The sequence below is a fragment of the Pseudorca crassidens genome, chromosome 5 (assembly GCF_039906515.1).
Source record: "Pseudorca crassidens isolate mPseCra1 chromosome 5, mPseCra1.hap1, whole genome shotgun sequence".
Lineage (NCBI taxonomy): Eukaryota > Metazoa > Chordata > Mammalia > Artiodactyla > Delphinidae > Pseudorca > Pseudorca crassidens.
The window spans coordinates 29,156,836-29,179,097 of NC_090300.1; the positions used below are offsets into that span (position 1 = coordinate 29,156,836).

The 22,262-nt window shown below is 35.2% G+C and overlaps 1 protein-coding gene across 1 annotated transcript in view; it reads left to right on the forward strand.

Annotated features, from left to right (window-relative positions):
* Positions 1-22,262, forward strand: part of ATR (ATR serine/threonine kinase) — a 102,964-nt gene that overhangs the window by 55,351 nt on the left and 25,351 nt on the right. Inside the window, exons 27-36 of the mRNA XM_067737614.1 lie at positions 663-873; positions 2,900-3,078; positions 4,935-5,099; positions 6,165-6,256; positions 9,060-9,151; positions 9,388-9,565; positions 10,749-10,928; positions 11,362-11,521; positions 13,683-13,862; positions 18,127-18,269. Of these exons, the coding sequence (XP_067593715.1) occupies positions 663-873; positions 2,900-3,078; positions 4,935-5,099; positions 6,165-6,256; positions 9,060-9,151; positions 9,388-9,565; positions 10,749-10,928; positions 11,362-11,521; positions 13,683-13,862; positions 18,127-18,269 (1,580 nt within the window). The remainder of the gene's footprint in view (positions 1-662; positions 874-2,899; positions 3,079-4,934; positions 5,100-6,164; positions 6,257-9,059; positions 9,152-9,387; positions 9,566-10,748; positions 10,929-11,361; positions 11,522-13,682; positions 13,863-18,126; positions 18,270-22,262) is intronic.

The following is a 22,262-nucleotide window of genomic DNA, read 5'->3' on the forward strand; positions in this document are numbered from 1 at the left end:
AAGAGTTATATAATGCTTAGTTCATATCCTTTACCTATTTGTGGTTGTGTATGTGTGTGTCCTTTTTAAATAATTGGTAGTTTGATATGTATTCTGGATACCAGTTTGTGCCAGTCATATCTCACAGAAATTTTTTCCAGTTAGTGGTTTTCTTTTTAACCTTTGTTTATACCTTTTGCCATGCAGAAATTTTAAATATAAATGCCAAATTTATAAATCTTTTATAGCTTTTTAATTTAAACCTTTTATGTGATACCTTCTCTTATCCAATGTCATGAACATATTTTCCTATATTTTTTTGATCCTTTTATTTTAACATGCCCTTCAATTACTCTGAAATTGATTTTTACAGATACTGTGAGATATTGTTTAAAGTTTTATTTTCTACTAGTTAACAAGTAGTTTCGTGATCATTTATTGAATAATCTAGAAGAATTTTTAAATATTTTTATATTTACTCTCGTGACTCTTACAGTATATTTTCTTTTCAGGGAAACATTTTATTGGCTTAATTATAGATGAGAAAAATGATTTATTATTAATGTATGATGGATTTTTTTCTTTTGAAAATTATTGCCTTAAAGTGGTTAGTCTTATATGTCAGGTAATTGTAAAATGATATTATGCAGACATATTATTCACCATAAAATGATTCTTCTTAGGTTTATGCAGAAATTATGGCAGTTCTAAAGCATGACGATCAGCATACCATAAGTACCCAAGACAGTGCATCTGATCTGTGTCAGCTCAGTACACAGACTGTGTTCTCCATGCTTGACCATCTCACACAGTGGGCAAGGCACAAATTTCAGGCACTGAATGCTGAAAAATTTCCACAAGGCAAATCAAGCAGAAATAAGGTGGACTCCATGAGTAAGTCATAACTTCTGTATACTTCCTTCTCTTAATTATTAACCAGTTAGCTCCTTTCTGTAATTTAAGCATTAGCTTTTAAAAGACCTATGTTTTCTTGCATGGCTTTTTTTCCCTTTAAGATGGCCTTTTTACTGAGAAAGAGCAGTGAATTTATAGTTAGAAAACCTCTCTTTAAATTCTTACTGTCACTTCCTTAAGCAAAACACATACCTAATTTTTCTTTGCATAAAATAGGGTTGATTTTATCTCCCTTAGAAGATTGAGGATTAATTGGGATGGTGATGATATAAATTGTTAAGTGCGTATATATATGAATAGTGAAGTGTTCTTTATACTTTTTCACTTATAAGATACTCTTTGCAGTCTTTTTCACATTTAAGTTTTAAATTTCAAAGAGTTTACTTTCATTCATTTCATGGCCTATTTTTTTTTCTTTTTTAAATTCATCTCATTCTTTTTATTCTTCTTTTCCCTTTCTCTGGTAGTGTTTGGTATCCAGCAGGCTCTCCAGATATGCTTAATATATGTTACTATACTATACTCTGCTACACCTACTATCGTGCTATTTCTTTCCCTGTGATATTACAACTCCCACAAAGGTGTCTAAAAGAGGAATCTCATTAGAGTTTAAAATGACACTTGCCCCTATGATACAAGCACTTGGTGAGAAGAATTATATTCATCAGACATTAATAGATACTCTTAATGTCTTTGAACTTTTGTGTTTTTCATTCTTGCAGCAAGTGGGTAAAGTATATGATACTTCTGCTTCTTGTATACTTTAGCCATTTAGTGGGATCACATGATTTTCCCCCAAAGCTTCGAGGCTAATTGGAAAAACTGACCAAGACCCTTAAAGAGGCCTTCACTTACACCAAGTTCTCAGTTTGTGAGCATCTCCCTCTTGTTCCTATATCTGTGGAAGCACATATATTCCTGTTGTTAAGCACAACAGTTTGTTATTTTCTAAGATTTTTTGGACTTGCAAATAATTATGTTTAGGGGAATGTTTTTCTCTGCAGTAAGACTAATTATTGATATATTTTACATTATTTCAACAATTGAATGTTTGTTTCTGTTTCTGCATCTGAAAATGATAACAAAAAACCAAACGCGAACTCCGTTATTACCATTTCTTACTAACATAGTAATGAAAATTCTAGCTTTTAAGAGTAACATTTGTAATGTTTCAAAAGTACAATACTTTAACATTTCTCATAATTTGAAATGATTTACAAATTTTGGTGGAAGTAAAGAATTTATTTTAAATATAATTTCTTTTAAATTTACTATCTTGATTATGAAATTTATTTGTTTCCTGTTTTCTACATGCTGTTATGAATCATTATTAAAATTTATAAGTTTTAAATAAGAATTCTTAAACTGGGTAGTCCAGAAGTTCCTCAGTTAGGTCTTTTCTTAGACTCTTTAAAAAAATTACCATTTTAAAGTATTTGTGATTTTACTTGAAAGGTGCTTTTACTTTTTATTTCCATTGTATTAGTTAATATTGTATATATAGCAACACAGGAAAAAAATGGATTGTTAACAAATAATTTTAAAATTAAAAAGAAGGCTATTTCTATAATTCTGCTTTTTTCCTACTAATAGCTATACTTTATCAGTGTTTTTATAGTTATTAATAATAAATAACTCATCTTTGTATCTTTTGTATTATCTTTATATCTCCTCAACATTTAATATAAATTTACATTTAATTGTCACAACAAAATTGTAAGTAAGGCAAGACAGATACTAATATTTCCCTTTTCTAAATGAGGAAACAGAAGTTCAAATAAGTTAAATGACTGTTCAAGGCAAGATAAGTCATAATGGTGCTGTTGGAGCAAGAATCTTCTGAGCAATCTTCTTGTTGGTAGTTACATTCTAAGTAAGATACCCTAATACATTTAGATTAATTTATTTCATGAGATAGATTAAAAATAAATTGAAATTTAAATGGATACTTTTAAAATTTCATCTTCTCAGTCTTTAATTACTCAATTATCTTTTTATAATCTAGTACCTTCTGTGGATTATGAAGACTATCAGAGTGTAACTCGTTTTCTAGACCTCATACCTCAGGATACTCTGGCAGTAGCGTCCTTTCGCTCCAAAGCATACACACGAGCTGTAATGCACTTTGAATCATTTATTACAGAAAAGAAGCAAAATATTCAAGAGCATCTTGGATTTTTACAGGTTTGATATTAATATAGTGAACTTAATAATGACATTTAATATTACCAGTCTTTTATGTTTAGAGTGTTCATTTTATCAGTTTAGACAATAATACTATGACAGTGTAGGGAAGAAAAGAAAGTAAGGGCCAGTGGGCCTAATACAATGGATGAAATAATAGGTCAAGATTGTTGGGCTTCTTTTCAGGTCAAAAAGCAGAGTGTGGTGAGAGAACTGGAAAATGAGTAGCTTGTAGTCTTTGGATGATTAGTCCTCTCCTGTCTTTTTCTCCCTTGTCTAGCTCTGAGTCTCTTGTTCATTGTTAAAGTCATTCCTTTACAAGGATGTTCAGCTCCCTCATCTTTCTCCCTCTGTGTTGTATTCACTTTGTAAGACTCCAGTGCTGGATAAACTCACCCATCTGCTTTCCCAGTGTCTGCATGTAAGCAGCTGAACATCACTGGAGAAAAATCACACAATGGATTTTTAACTGGTTTTCCTTTCAACTCATAGTCTCAAACATCAGTGGGACTCTTTAACAGTGCCTTCAGTCATTCTATGTTTCTCTAGTAAAGACTACTTTCGCACTCTTCAAGATGACTGTTTCTTACCTTCTCTTCATTTCTCTGCTTCCACTTTACTTACTCTGTTGAGATGATCTTGCTTCATTGTTCATTAGGAAAGTAGAAGCCAGATGTCTACCAAATCCGAAAATACATTGGCTACTGTACCATATTCTCTTTCTTCCCTTCTCTTGTTCCTAAGGAAGGATCCCTTCCTGCCAAAATTCAGTTCTTCTACTTTTGTTCTTGATTTCAATCCTTCAGATATTCCTGCTTTCTCCAACATCATTAATTTTTCTTTCTCAACCAGAGTACATAGAGCATATAGACATGCTCTGGTGTCGCCTGTAAAATATCTTAATTTTTTATAATTCCCTTGATCTTACAGTATCTTCTTCAGATACTTCCCATCTTTCTGTTTCCTTTCACAGTCAGTTTTTAAAAGAATTGCCCATCTTCTCTGTATTCCTTCTTTACTTCCCATTTACTCTTTGCCCATTCCAACAAGAGTTCTTTCTCCATTGCACTGACTCTACTCTTGCTAAGAAAATTGGTGGCCTCCATGTTACCAAATCCAATAAATGCTTCCCAGTCCTCATTTTCTTAATCTCATGGCATCATTTGACCACTTCTTTATTAAGGTATTTTCTTTTCTCTCATAGCTTCTGGGATACCACATTCTCCAGGTTTCTTCAAACTACTCTGGCTTCTCCTCTCAGTTTCATTTGTTAGTTCTTCCTTGTCTATAAATATACAGGTACTCTGATGTCCTTCCCCAGTCCTCTTTTCTTCTCTCCCTCTATTCATTTCCTAAATCATTTCATCCTTTCCCCTGCCATCTTTGTGCTAATTGCTCCCAAATTTTTATCTTCAGCCTGAACATCTCCTTTGAACCCAGATTTAGTCTCTTGTGTTTCTTGAAAGCATCTCAATATGAATATATTAAAATGCTGTTTAAAATGTTTTTAAGTTTTAAAATGCAATAAAATACTTATAAGCTATACTCAACAGAATTTATTATATATTGGATTTTTAAAAGAGTTCAGGACTTTGAGGTTCTTTACAGCTCTCATTATCAATAACAGTTACTAGTATCGATTTGTATTTAAGCGGAATATGAGTATATTTAAGTGGAACAGAATGCCTGGAAATAAGTTTGCAGTTTCACTGTGAATCTATCTTGAAACAAATACATATTGTTGCTTTGAGAAAAAAATTCTTATATATTTTTTTTACATAAACTGGTGGCTTTATAGTTTTATTTCCAGTTGTGTTTTTTTCCTCCCTTGATTGTTTTTTAATGATTGAACAAAGAAATTGTATGCTGCTATGCATGAACCAGATGGAGTGGCTGGAGTAAGCGCAATTCGAAAGGCAGAACCATCTCTAAAAGAACAGATCCTTGAACATGAAAGCATCGGCTTACTGAGGGATGCCACTGCTTGTTATGACAGGGCTATTCAGTTAGAACCAGACCAGGTAAGAGATAAATGAAAGGCCTTGTAACAAAAAGAACTCTGAACTAGGAACTTTGGAAACCTTAATTTCAATACTGTCTCTACCAGGGTCACAGTGTGTCTGGAAAATATTTAACCGTCTCTGAACTTGAGTTTCCTGATTGATAAAATTAGAGACATGCTAGAGGATCTCAGAGATCCCTTCCAATACCAAATTTCTGTGACCTTACAAATCTCCCAAATAAATGAGATTTACTGTGAAGTATACTTACATTAAACTCTATGTTCCATTACTCTAAAATTGATATAATTTTAGTTTGCTATTAAAAGTATAAGACTTGCATCAATTTTTAATAATAATAGTGATTCTCTACAGCCTAAGAAACTTTTTCAGATTACACATGCCCCCTATCACCATCTGGGAATCTCTGAAATGGTCCCTTAGAATCACTGGGCTACAGTTGCTAATGGGGGGACGTTGCATATCTCATGTATGTTGGAACAGGAAAGGGGTTTAGAATCATTGATTTATAATCTTGACTTAGATCCTCTCTAATCTCGGGGTATTCCTTTCTGTCATAATTGACATGTTCATTTTCTCAGAAGTTCATTGTGTAGGGCCTTTATTTTTCACAGGCTTGTTTTCAATTTTAAAGAATATTTCACAATCCTATTTAACTTTTCAGTTACTGAAGCCCAAAATCGATATTAGTAATATTGTGACGTTTGAGTTTTAATTTTTACGTGAGAAATAATATGACAAATAATCTTTAAACAAAGTATTAAGGAGTACTTGTTACTTTTATATTTGATCTGAACCAAAAATCAGACCATATCTGGAAAAGATAATAAATGCAATCTGAGGTTTTTTATAGGTTATCTCCATTAAAAAAAAAAAAAATTCAGATGTGTTTAGGACATCGGTAGAGGGCTCTGCCATACAGCCAAGCAAGTCAGTTGTTAAACTAAGAAAGGTAGACTCAGTGAGGTAAATAGCATTCTTTAATGAATATCAGTTAAACACTTTTTGGTTCCTAAGATGTATTTGAAGTAACAGTTGCTATTTTAAATACTTTTAAATTTCCAGATCATTCACTATCATGGCGTAGTGAAGTCCATGTTAGGTCTTGGTCAGCTGTCTACTGTAATCACTCAGGTGAATGGAGTGCATGCTAACAGGTAATGTTTTTTAAAAGAATGATTTTCTTTTGTTGTTGGTTTGGAATGGGAAATTTTTAATTAATTAATTGGGTTGAAGTAATGTTTACTAAAGTAATGAAATCTTTTTTGTTTTCATGGTATTGGAGATAAACACCAAAAAATAATTTTTCCTGCTGTCTCTTAAGTCAATCTAGCACTTAACAGCTTATCTTCTATGCAAAGAGTCATCCTTGAATTAAATTTGCTTTATGACAGGAACCTGCAAGACTTCACCTACTATTGGTGAAGCTCATATTAGTATTCCCAGAAGATATCTAACCTCTGCCTACATTATCAGCACCAGTTATTTTCTGTGCTGGGGAGAGGGAAACTTTGTGACTGAACTAAGGAATACCACTCTAGAATGTGTGGGTTGATTTTCTCCTAAAAGACTAGTAAAAATGAAAGTAGCCTTCCTTTCCTAAAGAAAATGGGTTTCTTATAGCAAACCAAACGATACCCCCCAAAAAAGTACTTACATGTGGCAGAGATTAAGACATGCATGGTTCTTCTAGTTTAGAGAATTACTAGGAAGGTTGGTTGTGCTCTTGAAAAAGCCTTACTCCTTAATGTATTTACCAGACCCCAGTTGACTTTTCTGGACAGTGAGATCTGGTCAAAAGTGATGGGATCTGAGTTTGCCAAAGAGCACAGGCCACTGTTTTTAGTTAGTTCATGCTGAAAACAGCTCTATAATTTCTATAAATTCCAAACTGTGATTTTAAAGACCACTGTTCTACAGTGTCTGGCAGTAGAGAAGCTCAATGTTAGTTGGATGGTTAGTGGATTTATGAAATGATGAAAGAAGCTTTACAGAAGCAAGGAAAGATTTGTTATATGTTTTAGATATGTTTCTCCAGATTAATTGAGAGACCTTGTGAATAAAGGGGTTGCAGAAATTTGGGAAAGTTTGTTTTGGCTCAAGCTGAGGTGTCATGTTTTCTTATGATGCACACTGCACAGTCTTCTCTTTGGATCTGTGATACATAGAGCCTCCTGATCGTTCGATTTGTGGAAAGGCAAGTTTCAATATGCAATGAAGGATACTGTATCCTTGAAGCAAATGGTCATTGAGGGGATGAGTTTTCTTTGGGGAGAATATTTGCATTTAAACAAATATTTCTCCAAAATTATTGACTGTGCTTAACCTACACAATCATTTTTTTAATACTTTTATGGAAGTAAGTTCTCACAGCCTGATCCTCATTGCCATTTGGTAGTTCTTGGTGTGATATATCCCCTCTGGAGAGCAACTCCTGCTAATTCTACTCAGATTTTTTTTTTTTTAATATCTTTATTGGGGTATAATTGCTTTACAATGGTGTGTTAGTTTCTGCTTTATAACAAAGTGAATCAGTTATACATATACATATGTTCCCATATCTCTTCCCTCTTGCGTCTCCCTCCCTCCCACCCTCCCTATCCCACCCCTCCAGGCGGTCACAAAGCACCGAGCCGATATCCCTGTGCCTCTACTCAGATTTGTATCCTAAAATTTTGATACTTTGGCATCGAGTGATAAGCTAGTGAAGTTATTCAAAGTTGGACTTTTGAAAATTATATTTCTATTGTATTTCTTTTAGCTTTGTTCTAAATTGTTCTTGGTGGTACTTAGACATTAGAGAATATTCGATATTTATGCTACTACTTTAGTTTTTTTTAATAAAAATTAATTGACTCATTTGTTATGTTTTCTTTATGTGTTTTTACTACAGAAAGAACAAGGAGGGCTTTTAAGGGCATTGATCCCAGCCTCCCTGAGTCTGTTACCTTATTTATAGTATGTGTACCTTTGTTATTATTAGGTAATTAAATAGAAAAATGTACCTAGCTGAGGGTCTAGTATATAGCAGGTATTCAAATGATATGATTTAATAAAGAAGAAACATGGGGAAGTATAGCTTCTTCTATACAGTCATGATCTAAACATCACTAGCCATCTTAGTGTCACATAAGTAGGATACTTAGAAAAAATAATTACCTATATAATGCTGCTTTTAAAAACCCCAATTTTAAAGTAACTGAAAATAATTTAAGAATAGTTATGTATTTTAGGTAGCTAATTTTGTATCCTTTGTCATACTATTGACACATAATTTGTAACATTGTTATGCCTTTATTATTGAGTGTCCTATGTACCCCAGTACTCAACCTACCCCACCAGCTTCTATGTTTTTTGTCTTAAATTTAATTCAAAATACCAAGTTATTAGAATTGCTTACCTCTGAATGCATGTATGTTCAGTTGGCTCTTTTTTCTCCCTGCTCTTTGTTCAAGTTAAGCATGCAACTCATTTTACAACTGCTCTTTGTAATTATCCAGGCCACCAGCTTCTATGTTTTTTGTCTTAAATTTAATTCAAAATACCAAGTTATTAGAGTTGCTTACCTCTGAATGCATGTATGTTCAGTTGGCTCTTTTTTCTCCCTGCTCTTTGTTCAAGTTAAGCATGCAACTCATTTTACAACTGCTCTTTGTAATTATCCAGGCATTAATTCTGCTCTAATATATGACAAATTTGTCCCAAAAAATGGCATTTTTAAATGGCTGTATCAGAAGCAATTATTGAAAAAAATGTTTTGGGGGACTGGAAACATTAAAATTTGGGGGATTGTTTTGGATAGAGATAATTATTTTGTACCTACATACAAAATACAATACCATACAAATACAATGAATAGAGCAGCAAATAACTACAATAAATAGAGTATCTAAACCAATGAAAAAATCTCTAAATACCACTTTAAATAAATGTTTAAGTGATACGTATTTCTTTTAACAGGTCTGAATGGACAGATGAATTAAACACTTACAGAGTGGAAGCAGCTTGGAAATTGTCACAGTGGGATTTGGTAGAAAACTATTTGGCAGCAGGTAAAATTACTTCTTAAAATATAAGCAGTTTTAATATGCCATAAATATTTAGACTTAAGTAGCTAAGCAACATTCGTAATTAATCTCTCAGCTTGTTTTATGATTGCCTTGTTTAAGTTCAAAGTGGAATGAAACTATCTGTTCCGGATTTCTGTTGACCATTTTATCAAATGAAATAAAGCTTGTTCTGGAATCCAGCTATCATGGCATGCCTTGACTCTTCATTTGTTTTTCAGATGGGAAATCTACAACATGGAGTGTCAGACTGGGACAGTTATTATTATCAGCTAAAAAAAAAGATATCACAGCTTTTTATGACACATTGAAACTAGTGAGAGCAGAACAAATTGTGCCTCTTTCAGCTGCAAGCTTTGAAAGAGGCTCTTACCAACGAGGATATGAATATATTGTGAGGTATTTTGAGGTTTCCATTTTTATATTCCTGGTCTGTAGGTGTCATATGACAGGCTTGGAATTTTGTGCTCGCTAAATAAGTGATAGTGTGTTTGGTGTTACGCAGAGCTCACAAAATAGCTCTTTCCATTTTTTTACCTCACAATCACCCTATCTATAGTTTTTTAAAAATGTCCTAACATACATCCTTTTAATTAGAAAGGCAAATATGAGACTTCTAAAAAATAGCAAAAATATCTTACATTTGTCTTGTTGTGATGTCATAGTTTATTTTCTATATAACCTAAATAACTGGACGTCTACTCTGCCTGGCACATTGGTGCTCAGTACTTGTTGGTTCCCTTTCCTTTTTCTCTTTGAGAAATGCAGTTGACATTTCCCACTCCCCCCTCAAATGTAGGTACTACATTACTCACAAGTAATATTAATATTACTCACAAGTAATATTAATTTTTAGAGGTAAGGAAGAAAATGATGGAAAACATTTTAGGTCTGTTAATTTACCTGAAGAAAAGAATAAAACATATGCTGTAATTGAACAACAGTAAATTAAAAAGAAAAATACGCTATTTTTTAAATTATATTTTGTATCAGCCCCTTTGGTAAAAGCTTAATGAAACCAGAGATTGGACCACTGGGATTAATTCAATTATGTAGCTACTCAACTGCATGCTTGAACACTGGGTTATAGACATGGGAAAAAGTTAATCTGAATGTATCACAAATGTTTCCATCAGCCTTAGGAAAAAAAAAATTAAAATTGCATTCATTTCACAATTTTTTACTGGCATCTACTATGCCAGGTCCTCTTACAATAGCACCAGCAATATATACAAATATTTACATTGATTTATATTTTCTTTTATCTTTATACAGGTGGTAAAGTCTGGCTTTCATACATTTGAATTTAGTTTTATATACCCTTCTCCAATTTAATTAGAGGGGTCTAGGGATCATAGCAAAGCACTGACTATTCAAATCAACATAAATTAGTGTTTATACCCAATTTGAAAAGTTTTACATGTTACTGTTTATATACCAAGAATATATATTGGTTAAAGTTCTTCCAAAGAAAACTGCACATTTCATATTCTTTATGGTTAATTTAAAGTACATGCTTTATATGTCAGATTAATATGGCTGACTATTATAACATATTAACATAGGCTCTATGTGTCTTCAGATTGCACATGTTGTGTGAGTTGGAGCATAGCGTCAAACCACTTTTTCACCAGTCTCCAGGTGACAGTACTCAAGAAGATTCACTAAATTGGGTGGCTCGACTAGAAATGACCCAGAATTCCTACAGAGCAAAGGAGCCCATACTGGCTCTCCGGAGAGCTTTATTAAGCCTCAACAAAAGGTTTTACACACTTTTTTTTTGCATGTCAGTTATTGTGAATTCAGTATTATATTTGCATATTACTTGGGAGTATTTATCTTCCTAATTTTCTCTCTGAATCTGTATTTTTCTATTGTCAGTTGTCAAGTCTACACTATATAGTTAAAATGAGCCTAGAACTTAAAAATTACTTTTATGTGCAATATATCATTTTTTTAATGTTGAAAACGTATCTGGGGGAGGTACAGATATAAGTCAATAGTAAGGTCTTCATAGGCCTTACTTGATAACAATGGAGAACTCTAAGAAAATTAGTTTTTTAACAAATAAATATTCTTTGATTCCTTTGAAAAGATATATTGAGAAGGTTCCATGTTAGGAAGAGATATTTTAATTAAGCTGTTGAATATAAAATAAATGCTCTTTCCCCCCCCATTTTGTCACATTCCTTTAGACCAGATTACAAAGACATGGTTGGAGAATGCTGGCTACAGAGTGCCAGAGTAGCTCGAAAGGCTGGTCACCACCAGACAGCCTACAATGCTCTCCTTAATGCTGGAGAATCACGACTTGCTGAACTGTATGTGGAAAGGGCAAAGTGGCTGTGGTCCAAGGTAATGGCCAAGGGGACGTCATTGTATGTACTTCCATCATAGGTACTTCCTACAAAGGCATGACAGGGATTAGATCCCTAATCTAAATTCAGAACCTTCTTTTTCTGTCACCTTTTGCATCATTTATCTACTATCATCTGGAAGAAACTTCCTTCTATCCTGAAGTCCCCAAATATTTTCCCATTTCAAGACTGAAAGTGCAGTTCTCTCTGTTTTCATCTGTCTTCCATTTTTTTCTTGAGGGAAATGACCAATTTTTACTTTGTTTTTACCATATATATATGTGTGTATATATATGTGTGCACTCAAGAAATGTTTAGGTGAACATAACACTGTCCTTATTACATTCTTGGCAGATAATTAGTTTTGTGTAGACTTGCCACTGTTGCTGTAAAGATCCACTTCTAATCTAGCCTGTCAGAAAGGGCTTAGCTTCAGAACAAACGTCCTCAGCAATCCTCAGATTAAAGCTACAGTTATAAGAAGGGGGCTTTAAAATATACAAACTCCTTGAAAAGCTCATGCCGCAGATTTAAAGGACTCTTACTTTCATGTCTCCTCATGCTTGCCACCAGTCTAGAATTAGTAGTAGGCATAGCATGTTCTGAAATTGACGGTTAGCAACTATAGTTGGTGCCATCTGTGATTAAACCAACTTTTATGGTGGCTAAGAAAGGACAGGGGAGGAGATGTTTCCTGGATGGGAGGTGAAAGTAATAATTCAGCCTGCATTAGGTCATTTTCAGAACTAGTGCTAGAACATGTATGTATTGTAATACCTTAAATTCAGTATGCTCAAAATGCAATTCATCATGTAAAATTCACTGCCTGTTTCTCCTCCCATATTCCTTATTTTTCTGAGTAGGACTCTGTCACATCCTCTCATTTATGACAGTAATCTGGGCATCATCTTGAACTTCTTCCTCTCCCTCACTTTCCACATCAAGTTGGAGACTAAACTGACCTTAGAAATATCTTTTGAATCCTCTCCCTCTTATTTATCTTTGCTGCTTTCCTTCATGCCCTTAGCATTTACACCCTCTGGCAATATTAAGTTTTTTTTGAGGTCTCACCATTTCTTGGTGTTCATTACTGCAGTCTGTCATCTTTCTAAAATGTACACTGAATCATGTCACTCCCCCAGTTAAAATCCTTCAAAGTATTCTTCATGGCTTTAGGATTAAGTCAGAACTTTAGAAAGTACACAAGGCCCTTTCTCATCGAGTCTCAGCCTACCTCTTCAGGTTCAGTTGTCACAAACCCTTTAGTATTCACAAACCCTTTAGTCTTCACAAACCCTTTATCTCACAAACCCTTTAATCTTCAGCTAAAACCAGACTACTTGCCTTTTTCTCAACTAAAATTGAGACACTCTTCTACCAAGAGTGTCCTTCACTGAATTCTTTGCCAGGAAAATTTCTACTCATTTTTTAAGACCTAATTTAGATTTTCCTCATGTGATTACTTTGCCTGACCACTGCTCAACTCCATTTTCCTATATCTTCAGGTAGATTTAGCAGACTGTCTTCTCTTTCCTACATAATATGCATGTATATTCTTCTGTTAATAACACTTAGCACATTGTGTTGTTGTTTTATAGTTTATTCCCTCACTTGACTATGAACTTTTTTTTTTTTTTTTCGGTACGCGGGCCTCTCACTGTTGTGGCCTCTCCCATTGCGGAGCACAGGCTCCGGACGCACAGGCTCAGCGGCCATGGCTCACGGGCCCAGCCGCTCTGCGGCATGTGGGATCCTCCCGGACCGGGGCACGAACCTGCGTCCACTGCATCGGCAGATGGACTCTAACCACTGCGCCACCAGGGAAGCCCATACTGTGAACTTTTTTAAGCTAGAGATTTTGACATATTTATGTTTGTTTATCCCTAATCATCTACATATATCTTCAGTTCCCTGCACTTTGACTGACTGTAAAAAACAAGTGAATGAATGAATACAGGAGTGCTATATGAAATGAAGCAATGATTCCTGTTTAGGATTTTACTTTCATAGGAGGAAAATGAGAGATGAACATGAAATTACGAATAGATTTATACATAAAATACCTTATGAACTTTAAATTCTAACAGTTTTATTTGCTTTTCAGAAAATGGAAATATGTTCTTAAATTAAAAGGCTTGTTGTTGCCTTTTTTCTTTCAGGGTGATGTTCACCAGGCACTAATTGTTCTTCAGAAGGGTGTTGAGTTATGTTTTCCTGAAAATAAAACCCCAACTGAAAGTAAGAACATGTTAATCCATGGACGAGCTATGCTACTAGTGGGCCGTTTTATGGAAGAAACAGCTAACTTTGAAAGCAATGCAGTTATGAAAAAATATAAGGTAAGTGAATGTATAATGCAATTTCAGTTAGAAACTCACTTTTTTTGTTGTTTTTGAGAATAGATAAAATTACTTTAAGGTCCGTATGGGAAGAGCACATGTATAAAAATAGCCAGGAAGCTTTTTTGACTTTTTAGTGAATATATAACATAAGTATAGTTGGAGGAATTATCACAAAATAAATATAGTCATGAAACCGCCATCCATATCAAGAAGTAGAATGTTCTTAATGCTCTAGAACTCACCCTTTCATCCTCCTTCCCAAAGTTAACCACAGTCTGGCCTGAAAATTTTTGAACAAACACAGTATATACCTTCCTTACTACGTATTAAGCCTTACATAGATGGTGTTAGAAAAGAGATACTTCTCAGTAACCCATGGGGTCAAAGAAAAAATTGCAATGGAAATTGAAAAATACTTTGAACTGAATGATAATAAAAATATGACATGGCAAAACTTGGATTCAGCTAAAGCCATTCTTACAGGGAATTTGAAATATTATTTACATATGTTAGAAGAAAATAAAGGCTCAAAATTAATAAGCTAAGAATCCATCTCAAGAAGTTAGAAAAGGAACTGAAAAAAAATTAGAAACATGGAATATAGAAGATACAAAATAATAAAATAAGAGTGGATGGCTAGAATTGTGAAGCAGACTAACCTGGAAAAAGGAGTTAGACAAAAAGTTCTAGATCTGCATTAGAATCACCACTGAGTCTTTGACTGAATACCACGATACACATGCATAACTCAAAACTCTATGAGGCCCAGCTGGAAACAGCTGCTAAGGAAAGAACAATCATGGGGGAACTATAAGAAGAACAATTTCCAGAAGGCAAATAGGCCCACTGATAGAAATCAACAATGTCAATCTTTTGGATTATAGAGCAGAAAAGAGTGGAGTGACAAGTATATTTTAGAGGGGCAAACTGAGGATAACCAGGATGTGTTTCAAGACTTATTATAAAGGTATAGAAATTAAGATGATGTTGTGTTCATGTAAGGCTAGGCAAATAACCAATAGAACAGAAGAGAGAACCCAGAAACAGATTCTAGGTGGTATTGTAGAGTTGAGAGAATGATCTTTTCCGTAAACATTGTTGTGTTATTTGGATAGCTTATGGGAGGAGAAATCAAACTTGATCCCTTCTTTACAACATAAACAAAAATAAACTTCAGGTAGATTGTAGATCTAAATGTGAAAGGCAAAATAATAAAGGTCCCAAAATAGAATATAGGAGAGTATCTTCAAACCTAGAGGTAGCTCAGGACATCTTAAACAGATCAAAAACAATAACTATAAAAGAAACGATTAATAAATTTGACTAACTTAAAATTATGAATTTCTGTTCATCAAAAGATACCATTGAGAATGTAAAGGCAAGAAGGACGGGAGGTGGGTAGGGGGGAATAGATGAAGAGGATTAAGAGGTATAAACTTTCAATTATTTAATAAATAAGTCATGGAGACATACAGCATAAAGAATATGGTCAATAATATTGTAATAACTTAGTATGGGGACAGGTGGTTACTAGACTTATCATGGTGATCATTTTATAGTGTATGCAAATGTCAAATCATTATGTAGTACACCTGAAACTAACATGATATTGTACATCAGCTTTTATTTTTTACTTAAAAAATAAAAATATATATTTATTAATAAATATTTTTTAAAAGAATGTAAAGGTAAGCAATAGATTACAAGATATTTGCAATACATAAATGGTGAGGCTTATATCCAGAATATAATAAGAACTCTTAAAAGTCAATAAGAAAAATACAGACAACTCAATTTTAAAATTGAATAGAAGACTTAACAGAAGGATATATATAAATGACCCCAAAAAAGAAAATATCTTCACTGTAGTAGACAGGAATAGATGCAAATTTAAAAAGTATTATGATGAAACTAATACAATATTATAAATCAACTGCCGTTCAGTTTAAAGAAAAGTATTATGAGCTAACACTATATACCTACAAGAATGGTTAAAATTTAAAAGATTGATATTTTCAAGTGTTAGCAAGGCTATAGAGCATTTAGACGCTCATACAGTGCTGCTGGAAGTATAAGTTATTACAATCATTTTGGAAAACAGTTTGGTGTTTTCTCCTAAAGGTGATAATACTGTGACCGCTACTTTATCAATGCTGAACACGTCTCCATGGAACATGTACAAAAATGTTTATACCAACGTTATTTGTAGATTTTAAACTGGAAGTAGAAATGTCAATCAATTATAGAATGGATAAACGAATTATAACATATCCCTATAATGGAATACTGTATGTATACCAATGAAAACCAACAAACCAAAGTTACATCCAACAACTTGAATGGTTCTTCCAAACTTAATGTTGAAGGAAAAAAGTCATATGAAAAAATCATACATGTAGTATGATTCCATTTATATAAAGTTCAGAAATGAGCAAAACAAAATTCTTGTATCAGAAATGGAGATAGTGGTTGTTTTTAGTCCATATGCACTGCTATAACAAACATACCATATACTGGGTGGCTTAAGCAACATTTATTTCAAACAGTTCTGGAGGCTGAGAAGTCCAGAATTAAGGTGCTAGCAGATTCAGTCTGGTGAGGCCCTGCTTACATAGACAGCCATCTTCTCCTTATGACCTCACATGGCAGAAGAGGCAAGGGAGGGCCCTGGGGCCTCTTTTATAAGGGCACTAATCTTATTCATGAGGATTCCACACTTATGACCCAATCACCTCCCAAAGGCCCCACCTCCACATACCATCACATTGGGGATTAGGCTTCAACATATGAATTGGGTGAGGGGGGAGGGGGGACAACATACAAATATTTAATCTGTAGTAGTGGTTATTTGGGAGGAGAACAAAGGGAGTAGTGTTTGGGAGGGCGAAGGGGGAGGCTCGTGTTTCTGGAGTTCTTATATAAGTGTGATCACTTTGTGATAATTGAGCAAGCTTTGCATATAAGATTTATCTTTCTGTATGTAGATTTTATTTTCTAAAATAAAATTTTAACTTAAACCAGGAAGGAAGGAGAGAGGGAGGGAGGAAGAAAGCAAAGGAAGGGAGATAGAAAGATGATGAAATCAGATTGAAAATATCTTTTTAGAAGCAATCTTAATTAGCATTTTCCTTCATTCCGTTTGCTTCTCCTTTGACTAGATGGGAAAAGCACACTGGGAGCCTTGTCCCTGTGGCCCGTTTTAGGCACATGAATCCAGCATCTGTTCCATATATCTAATCATGTCATTCTGTCCTCTATCCACAAGCAGGTTTGTATCTGTAAGGTTTTAGGATTAGATTTGGAGGAAACTTACGATCTCATTTTAAGGTTCCTGGTCTAAACTGTGTTCTCAAATTTGCTTGAATTAAGAGTCGAGCTTTATTTAAAAATTTTTTTTTTACTCAGCTGTTCTATGTATTTTCCATCACATTTCAAGTAATATAGTTAAAAATTAATAAACCACACACAATTTACAAATATAAGGGAAAGGGAGAGGAAATGACAAAGGCGACTGAGTAGGAGTGGCCAGAAAGGTAGGAGAAAACTTGGAACATTGTGGCCTCACAAAAGCAAAAGAAAGAAAGTGATTCAAAGAAGAAATGGCATGGACAACAGAAACATGCTGAAGAGAGGTCAACTCACGTGAGATCAGAATTGGAAAGTATGTCTGTTTAAGTTGCTACTTTAGTGGAGTGGTGTCTACTGAACCAAAAAGAAATAGTTTGAGGAATGACAGTGAGTTGGAGAATTCTTTTCAAAAGCCTGATTATGAAGGAGTTGAGAGAGAGGGCAATAACTTGTAGATCTTAGAGAAAAATGATATGTGATTTCTTTTTTAAACCATATTTGAATGCCTTTAAAGTCCTGTCCTCTTCAGAGATTTGGTATTCTTCTTTCTCTGAGGTTTTTTTTTAAAACAATAAAAATATACCTGTACACACATACATGAAATACCTTAATCCATCTGAAAATTATTTTGATGTATCATATAAAGTGGCAATGTAAGTGGAGTGTTTTTCCCTATATAGCAAATTAGCATGACATGTTGATCAGCGGGCAACCCACCAGAACCCACCAGCTATCCTGAGAAAACCTTTGTAAGAAAGTAGCTATTCCTTATTTACACCAGTCAGTCTGCCTTTGACTTTGCTCTGCCTAGATGTCGGTCTCATACTTTTGATCCCTAATTATCTATTTATACTTTACTTTCCAACATAGTGGGGGGTTTTATTAAGTGGATATTCTCTGTTATCTTTTACAGGATGTGACCTTGTTCCTGCCAGAGTGGGAGGATGGGCATTTCTACCTTGCCAAGTACTATGACAAATTGATGCCCATGGTCACAGACAACAAAATGGAAAAGCAGGGTGATCTCATTCGGTATATAGTCCTTCACTTTGGAAGGTGAGAGTGAGAACTGCATGTTTGCTGATTAAATATATCAAGGTGACTCTGTTGATGTTGAACTATTATCACAGATCTTAGCATATGTAGGATGTTTTCTGCTTTATGATTATCACCTTAGATAAGATATAAATTTTTTCTTTGTACAATTTTTTCCTTCCCTTTAAATAACAACTATTTTAATGGAATAAGTAATATATGCATGTTTTTTTAAAATTCAGTAGTATCAAGAATATACAATGAAAATTAAGTGTCCTTCCCATTCTGGACCCTCATCCTCTGAGTCCCCTTCCCTAGAATTCCAGAAGGCCCTAAATCTAGTACATTTAATGGTTTTATTTAATTGCCTGTGGAATGTTTCCTTCCAGCCCATTCTCTAAGAAGTAGTATATATAAAAATGGTTTTGACATTAGACTTGTAGAAAGAGCTTATCGCTTAAACTAGGCAACAGGTGAAATGTAACTTAATTTCGTATATTAGTGTATTATAGTCAAATAGTGTATTGTCTCATGCCTACTGTTTATATTATCACAAATTATTAATTCCTAAGAAGTAATAATAACGTTCCACTCATTTTCTTGTCATACTCGTGGACCATTGCTTTACTGATGAATAACTTACTTCATACTAATAAATTTATTTAAAGTTGTCTATTATCAGGTATTTTGACTTCTCAGTTCAATATTTTCAGGAATCAAAGCAATGTATTTTTGTTCATCAGCAGTGTTAGGGTTGCAAGATTTGGCCAAGCCTTTCTTCCCAAAATGGAATTCAATTTTTGTTTGCTTGTTTGTTTTTTTGTTGTTTGTTTGTTGGCCATGCCATATGGCTTGTGGGATCTCAATTCCCCAACCAGGGATTGAACCTGGGCCACGGCAGTGAAAGTCCAGAATCCTAACCTGTAGGCCACCAGGGAACTCCCTGGAATTCAAGTTTTATAAAATCCAAACCTAATTTAATTTTTTATTGATTATTAATGACTTGTTATTGAGGAAGAATTCCTGGCATATTGGCATTTTGAAATGGAAGCATAAGCAGAGGACAGTTATTAAATTCATTTTTCTTTTCTAAAATGAATAATACCTCTCATTTGCTCTTTAGTCTTGACATATATCATATGCATTGGTATACAGAATTTATTTAATACATTTCTTCTAAAACGAGTTATTTGGAGTCCTTGATATGCATAAAACTATTAGGTATAGTGTGAGATTTTTAAAAGTACAGTTTAAGAAAGTAAGACTATTTTAGAATATATTTTATCCATAGTAGTTAAAATAAAACATATGGATGCTTAAAGGAGTAAATAAGCTCAGCTATCGATGCTTTTCCTCTGAGTCATTGAATTACTGTGTTATTGCTAATTAAGCATTAGTGTTTGCCCTCAAGGAGCTACAGTCCGATTGGGTAGAGAAACCTTAGCACACAAAATATTTAAATAATGGTACATAGTATAATGTGATCAAATATCAAAATAAGTGGTACAAATATTAGAAATATCTTTTTGATACTAGCAAGATACCAAAAATGAACCAAACAAGTCCAGGAGTCATGGATTTGGGGCAAATCTGAAGTCAAAACTCAAACCACTGGCTTCATGATATCAAAAGTATCTCTTTGCACTGCATTGCCAGAGAAGTTTGGTAGGCCTTGTGAAGAAGGTAGGATTTAAAAGGTAATTAAATTCAAGAAAGAGAGGACATTACAGGCATATCTCATTTTATTGAGCTTCACAGATACTGTTTTTTTTACAAATTGAAGTTTTGTGGCAACCCTGTGTTGAACAAGTCTATCAGTTCCATTTTTCCAACAGCATTTATTCACTTCAGGTCTCTGTATACTCACATTTTGGTAATTCTTGCAATATTTCAAACTTTTTCATTATTATTGTGTTTGTTATGGTGATCTGTGGTCAGTGATCTTTGATGTTAACTATTGTAATTGTTCTGGGGCACCATGAACTGCACCCATACAAGACAGCGAACTTATTCCATAAATGCTGTGTGTGTTCTGACTGCTCCACCAACTGGCCATTCCACCATCTCTTTTCTTCTCCTTGGGCCTCCCTATTCCCTGAGACAACAACATTGAAGTTAAGCCAATCAATAACCCTACAATGGTCTCTAAGTGTTCAAAGGAAGTGTTGAAAGGAAGAGTCACACATCTCTCACTTTAAATCAGAAGCTAGAGATGATTAAGCTTAGTGAGGAAGCCATGTCAAAAGCTGAGACAGGCAAAAAGCTAGGCCTCTTGTGCCAAAGAGTTAGCCAAGTTGTGAATGCAAAGGAAAAGTTCTTGAAGGAAATTAAAAGTGCTACTCCAGGGCTTCCCTGGTGGCGCAGTGGTTGAGAGTCTGCCTGCTGATGCAGGGGACGCGGGTTCGTGCCCCGGTCCAGGAGGATCCCACATGCCGCGGAGCAGCTGGGCCCGTGAGCCATGGCCACTGAGCCTGCGCATCCAGAGCCTGTGCTCCGCAACGGGAGAGACCACAGCAGCGAGAGGCCCGCGTACCACAAAAAAAAAAAAAAAAAAAAAAAAAAAAAGTGCTACTCCAGTTAACACATGAATAATAACAAAGTGAAACAGCTTTATTGCTGATATGGAGAAAATTTTAGTAGTTTACAGAGATCAAATTGGACACCATATTTCCAAAGCCTAATCCAGAGCAAGGCCCTAACTTGCCTCAATTCTAAGAAGGCTGAAAGAGGTGAGAAAGCTGCAGAAAAAAAGTCTGAAGCTAGCAGACATTGGTTCATGAGGTTTAGGGAAAGAAACCGTCTCCATAACAGAAAAGTGCAAGGTGAAGCAACAAATGCTGATGTAGAAGCTGCAGCACATTATCCAGAAGATCTAGCTAAGATCATTAATGGTGGCTACACTAAACAACAGAATTTCGATGTAGACAAAACAGCCTTATATTGGAAGAAGATGCCATCTTTCATAGCTAGAGGAGAAGTCAATGCCTGGCTTCAAAGCTTCAAAGGACAGGCTGACTCTTATTAGGGCCTAATGCAGCTAGTGACTTACTACTCTGAAAATCCTAGAGCCCTAAGATTTATGCTAAGTCTATTTTGCCCGTGCTCTGTAAATGGAACCACAAAGCCTGGATGACACCACATCTGTTTACAACATGTTTTACTACATATTTTAAGCCCACGGTTGAGACCTACTGCTCAGAAACAAAGATTCCTTTCAAAATGTCAGTGCTCATTGACAATGCACTTGGTCACCCAAGAACTCTGATAGAGATGTATAGTGAGATTAATGTTGTTTTCATGCCTGCTAACACAGCATCCATTCTGCAGCCCATGAATCAAGGAGCAATTTCAACTTTCAAGTTTTATTGTTTAAGAAATACATTTTGTGATTGGAGTGATGTCAGCATTATGGCAGAGTGAAAAGCTACCTTTGTCTCACCCCATCAATCTACAACCAGTAAAACATCCACAGTACAACAAGGGTACTTCCGCTCAACACACCAGCACACCGGAGAATCCACACATTGGTACATCTAAAGGTGGGTGTACTGAAACACATAGAGAAGTTGAAAGCAAGGGAACAGCAGGTGGTGCCTGCAAAACCCAGCCGTCCAGCCACAGCAACTGAGTCTGCAGCCCCAGAGAACCCAACAGTGGCAGAGGAGGGAGGTACACATGATTCTAGCCTCCTGGCCCCAGCAGCTCCTGTGGCCACGGGTAACTGGGAAACAGTGGCAGTGGGGCCTGACACTGTCCCTCCAGCCACTGAGGCGCCAACAACTCCAGGTCCACTGTGGCAGAGCCCCACGAACCTTACAATACCAGACACAGCAGAGACGCCCATGCAACCTCAGCTCACCTCCCAACTCTCCTCATTCCCCTCGCCCCATGGCAGTGGAGCCTGCAATTCATGGGATCCCAGATGAGATGGCAGAGCCTACCATCTCGATGCACCAAGCAGCAACACCAGTGACAGTGAGAGAAGGAGCTACCATCGACTCCAGAGGCACAAGG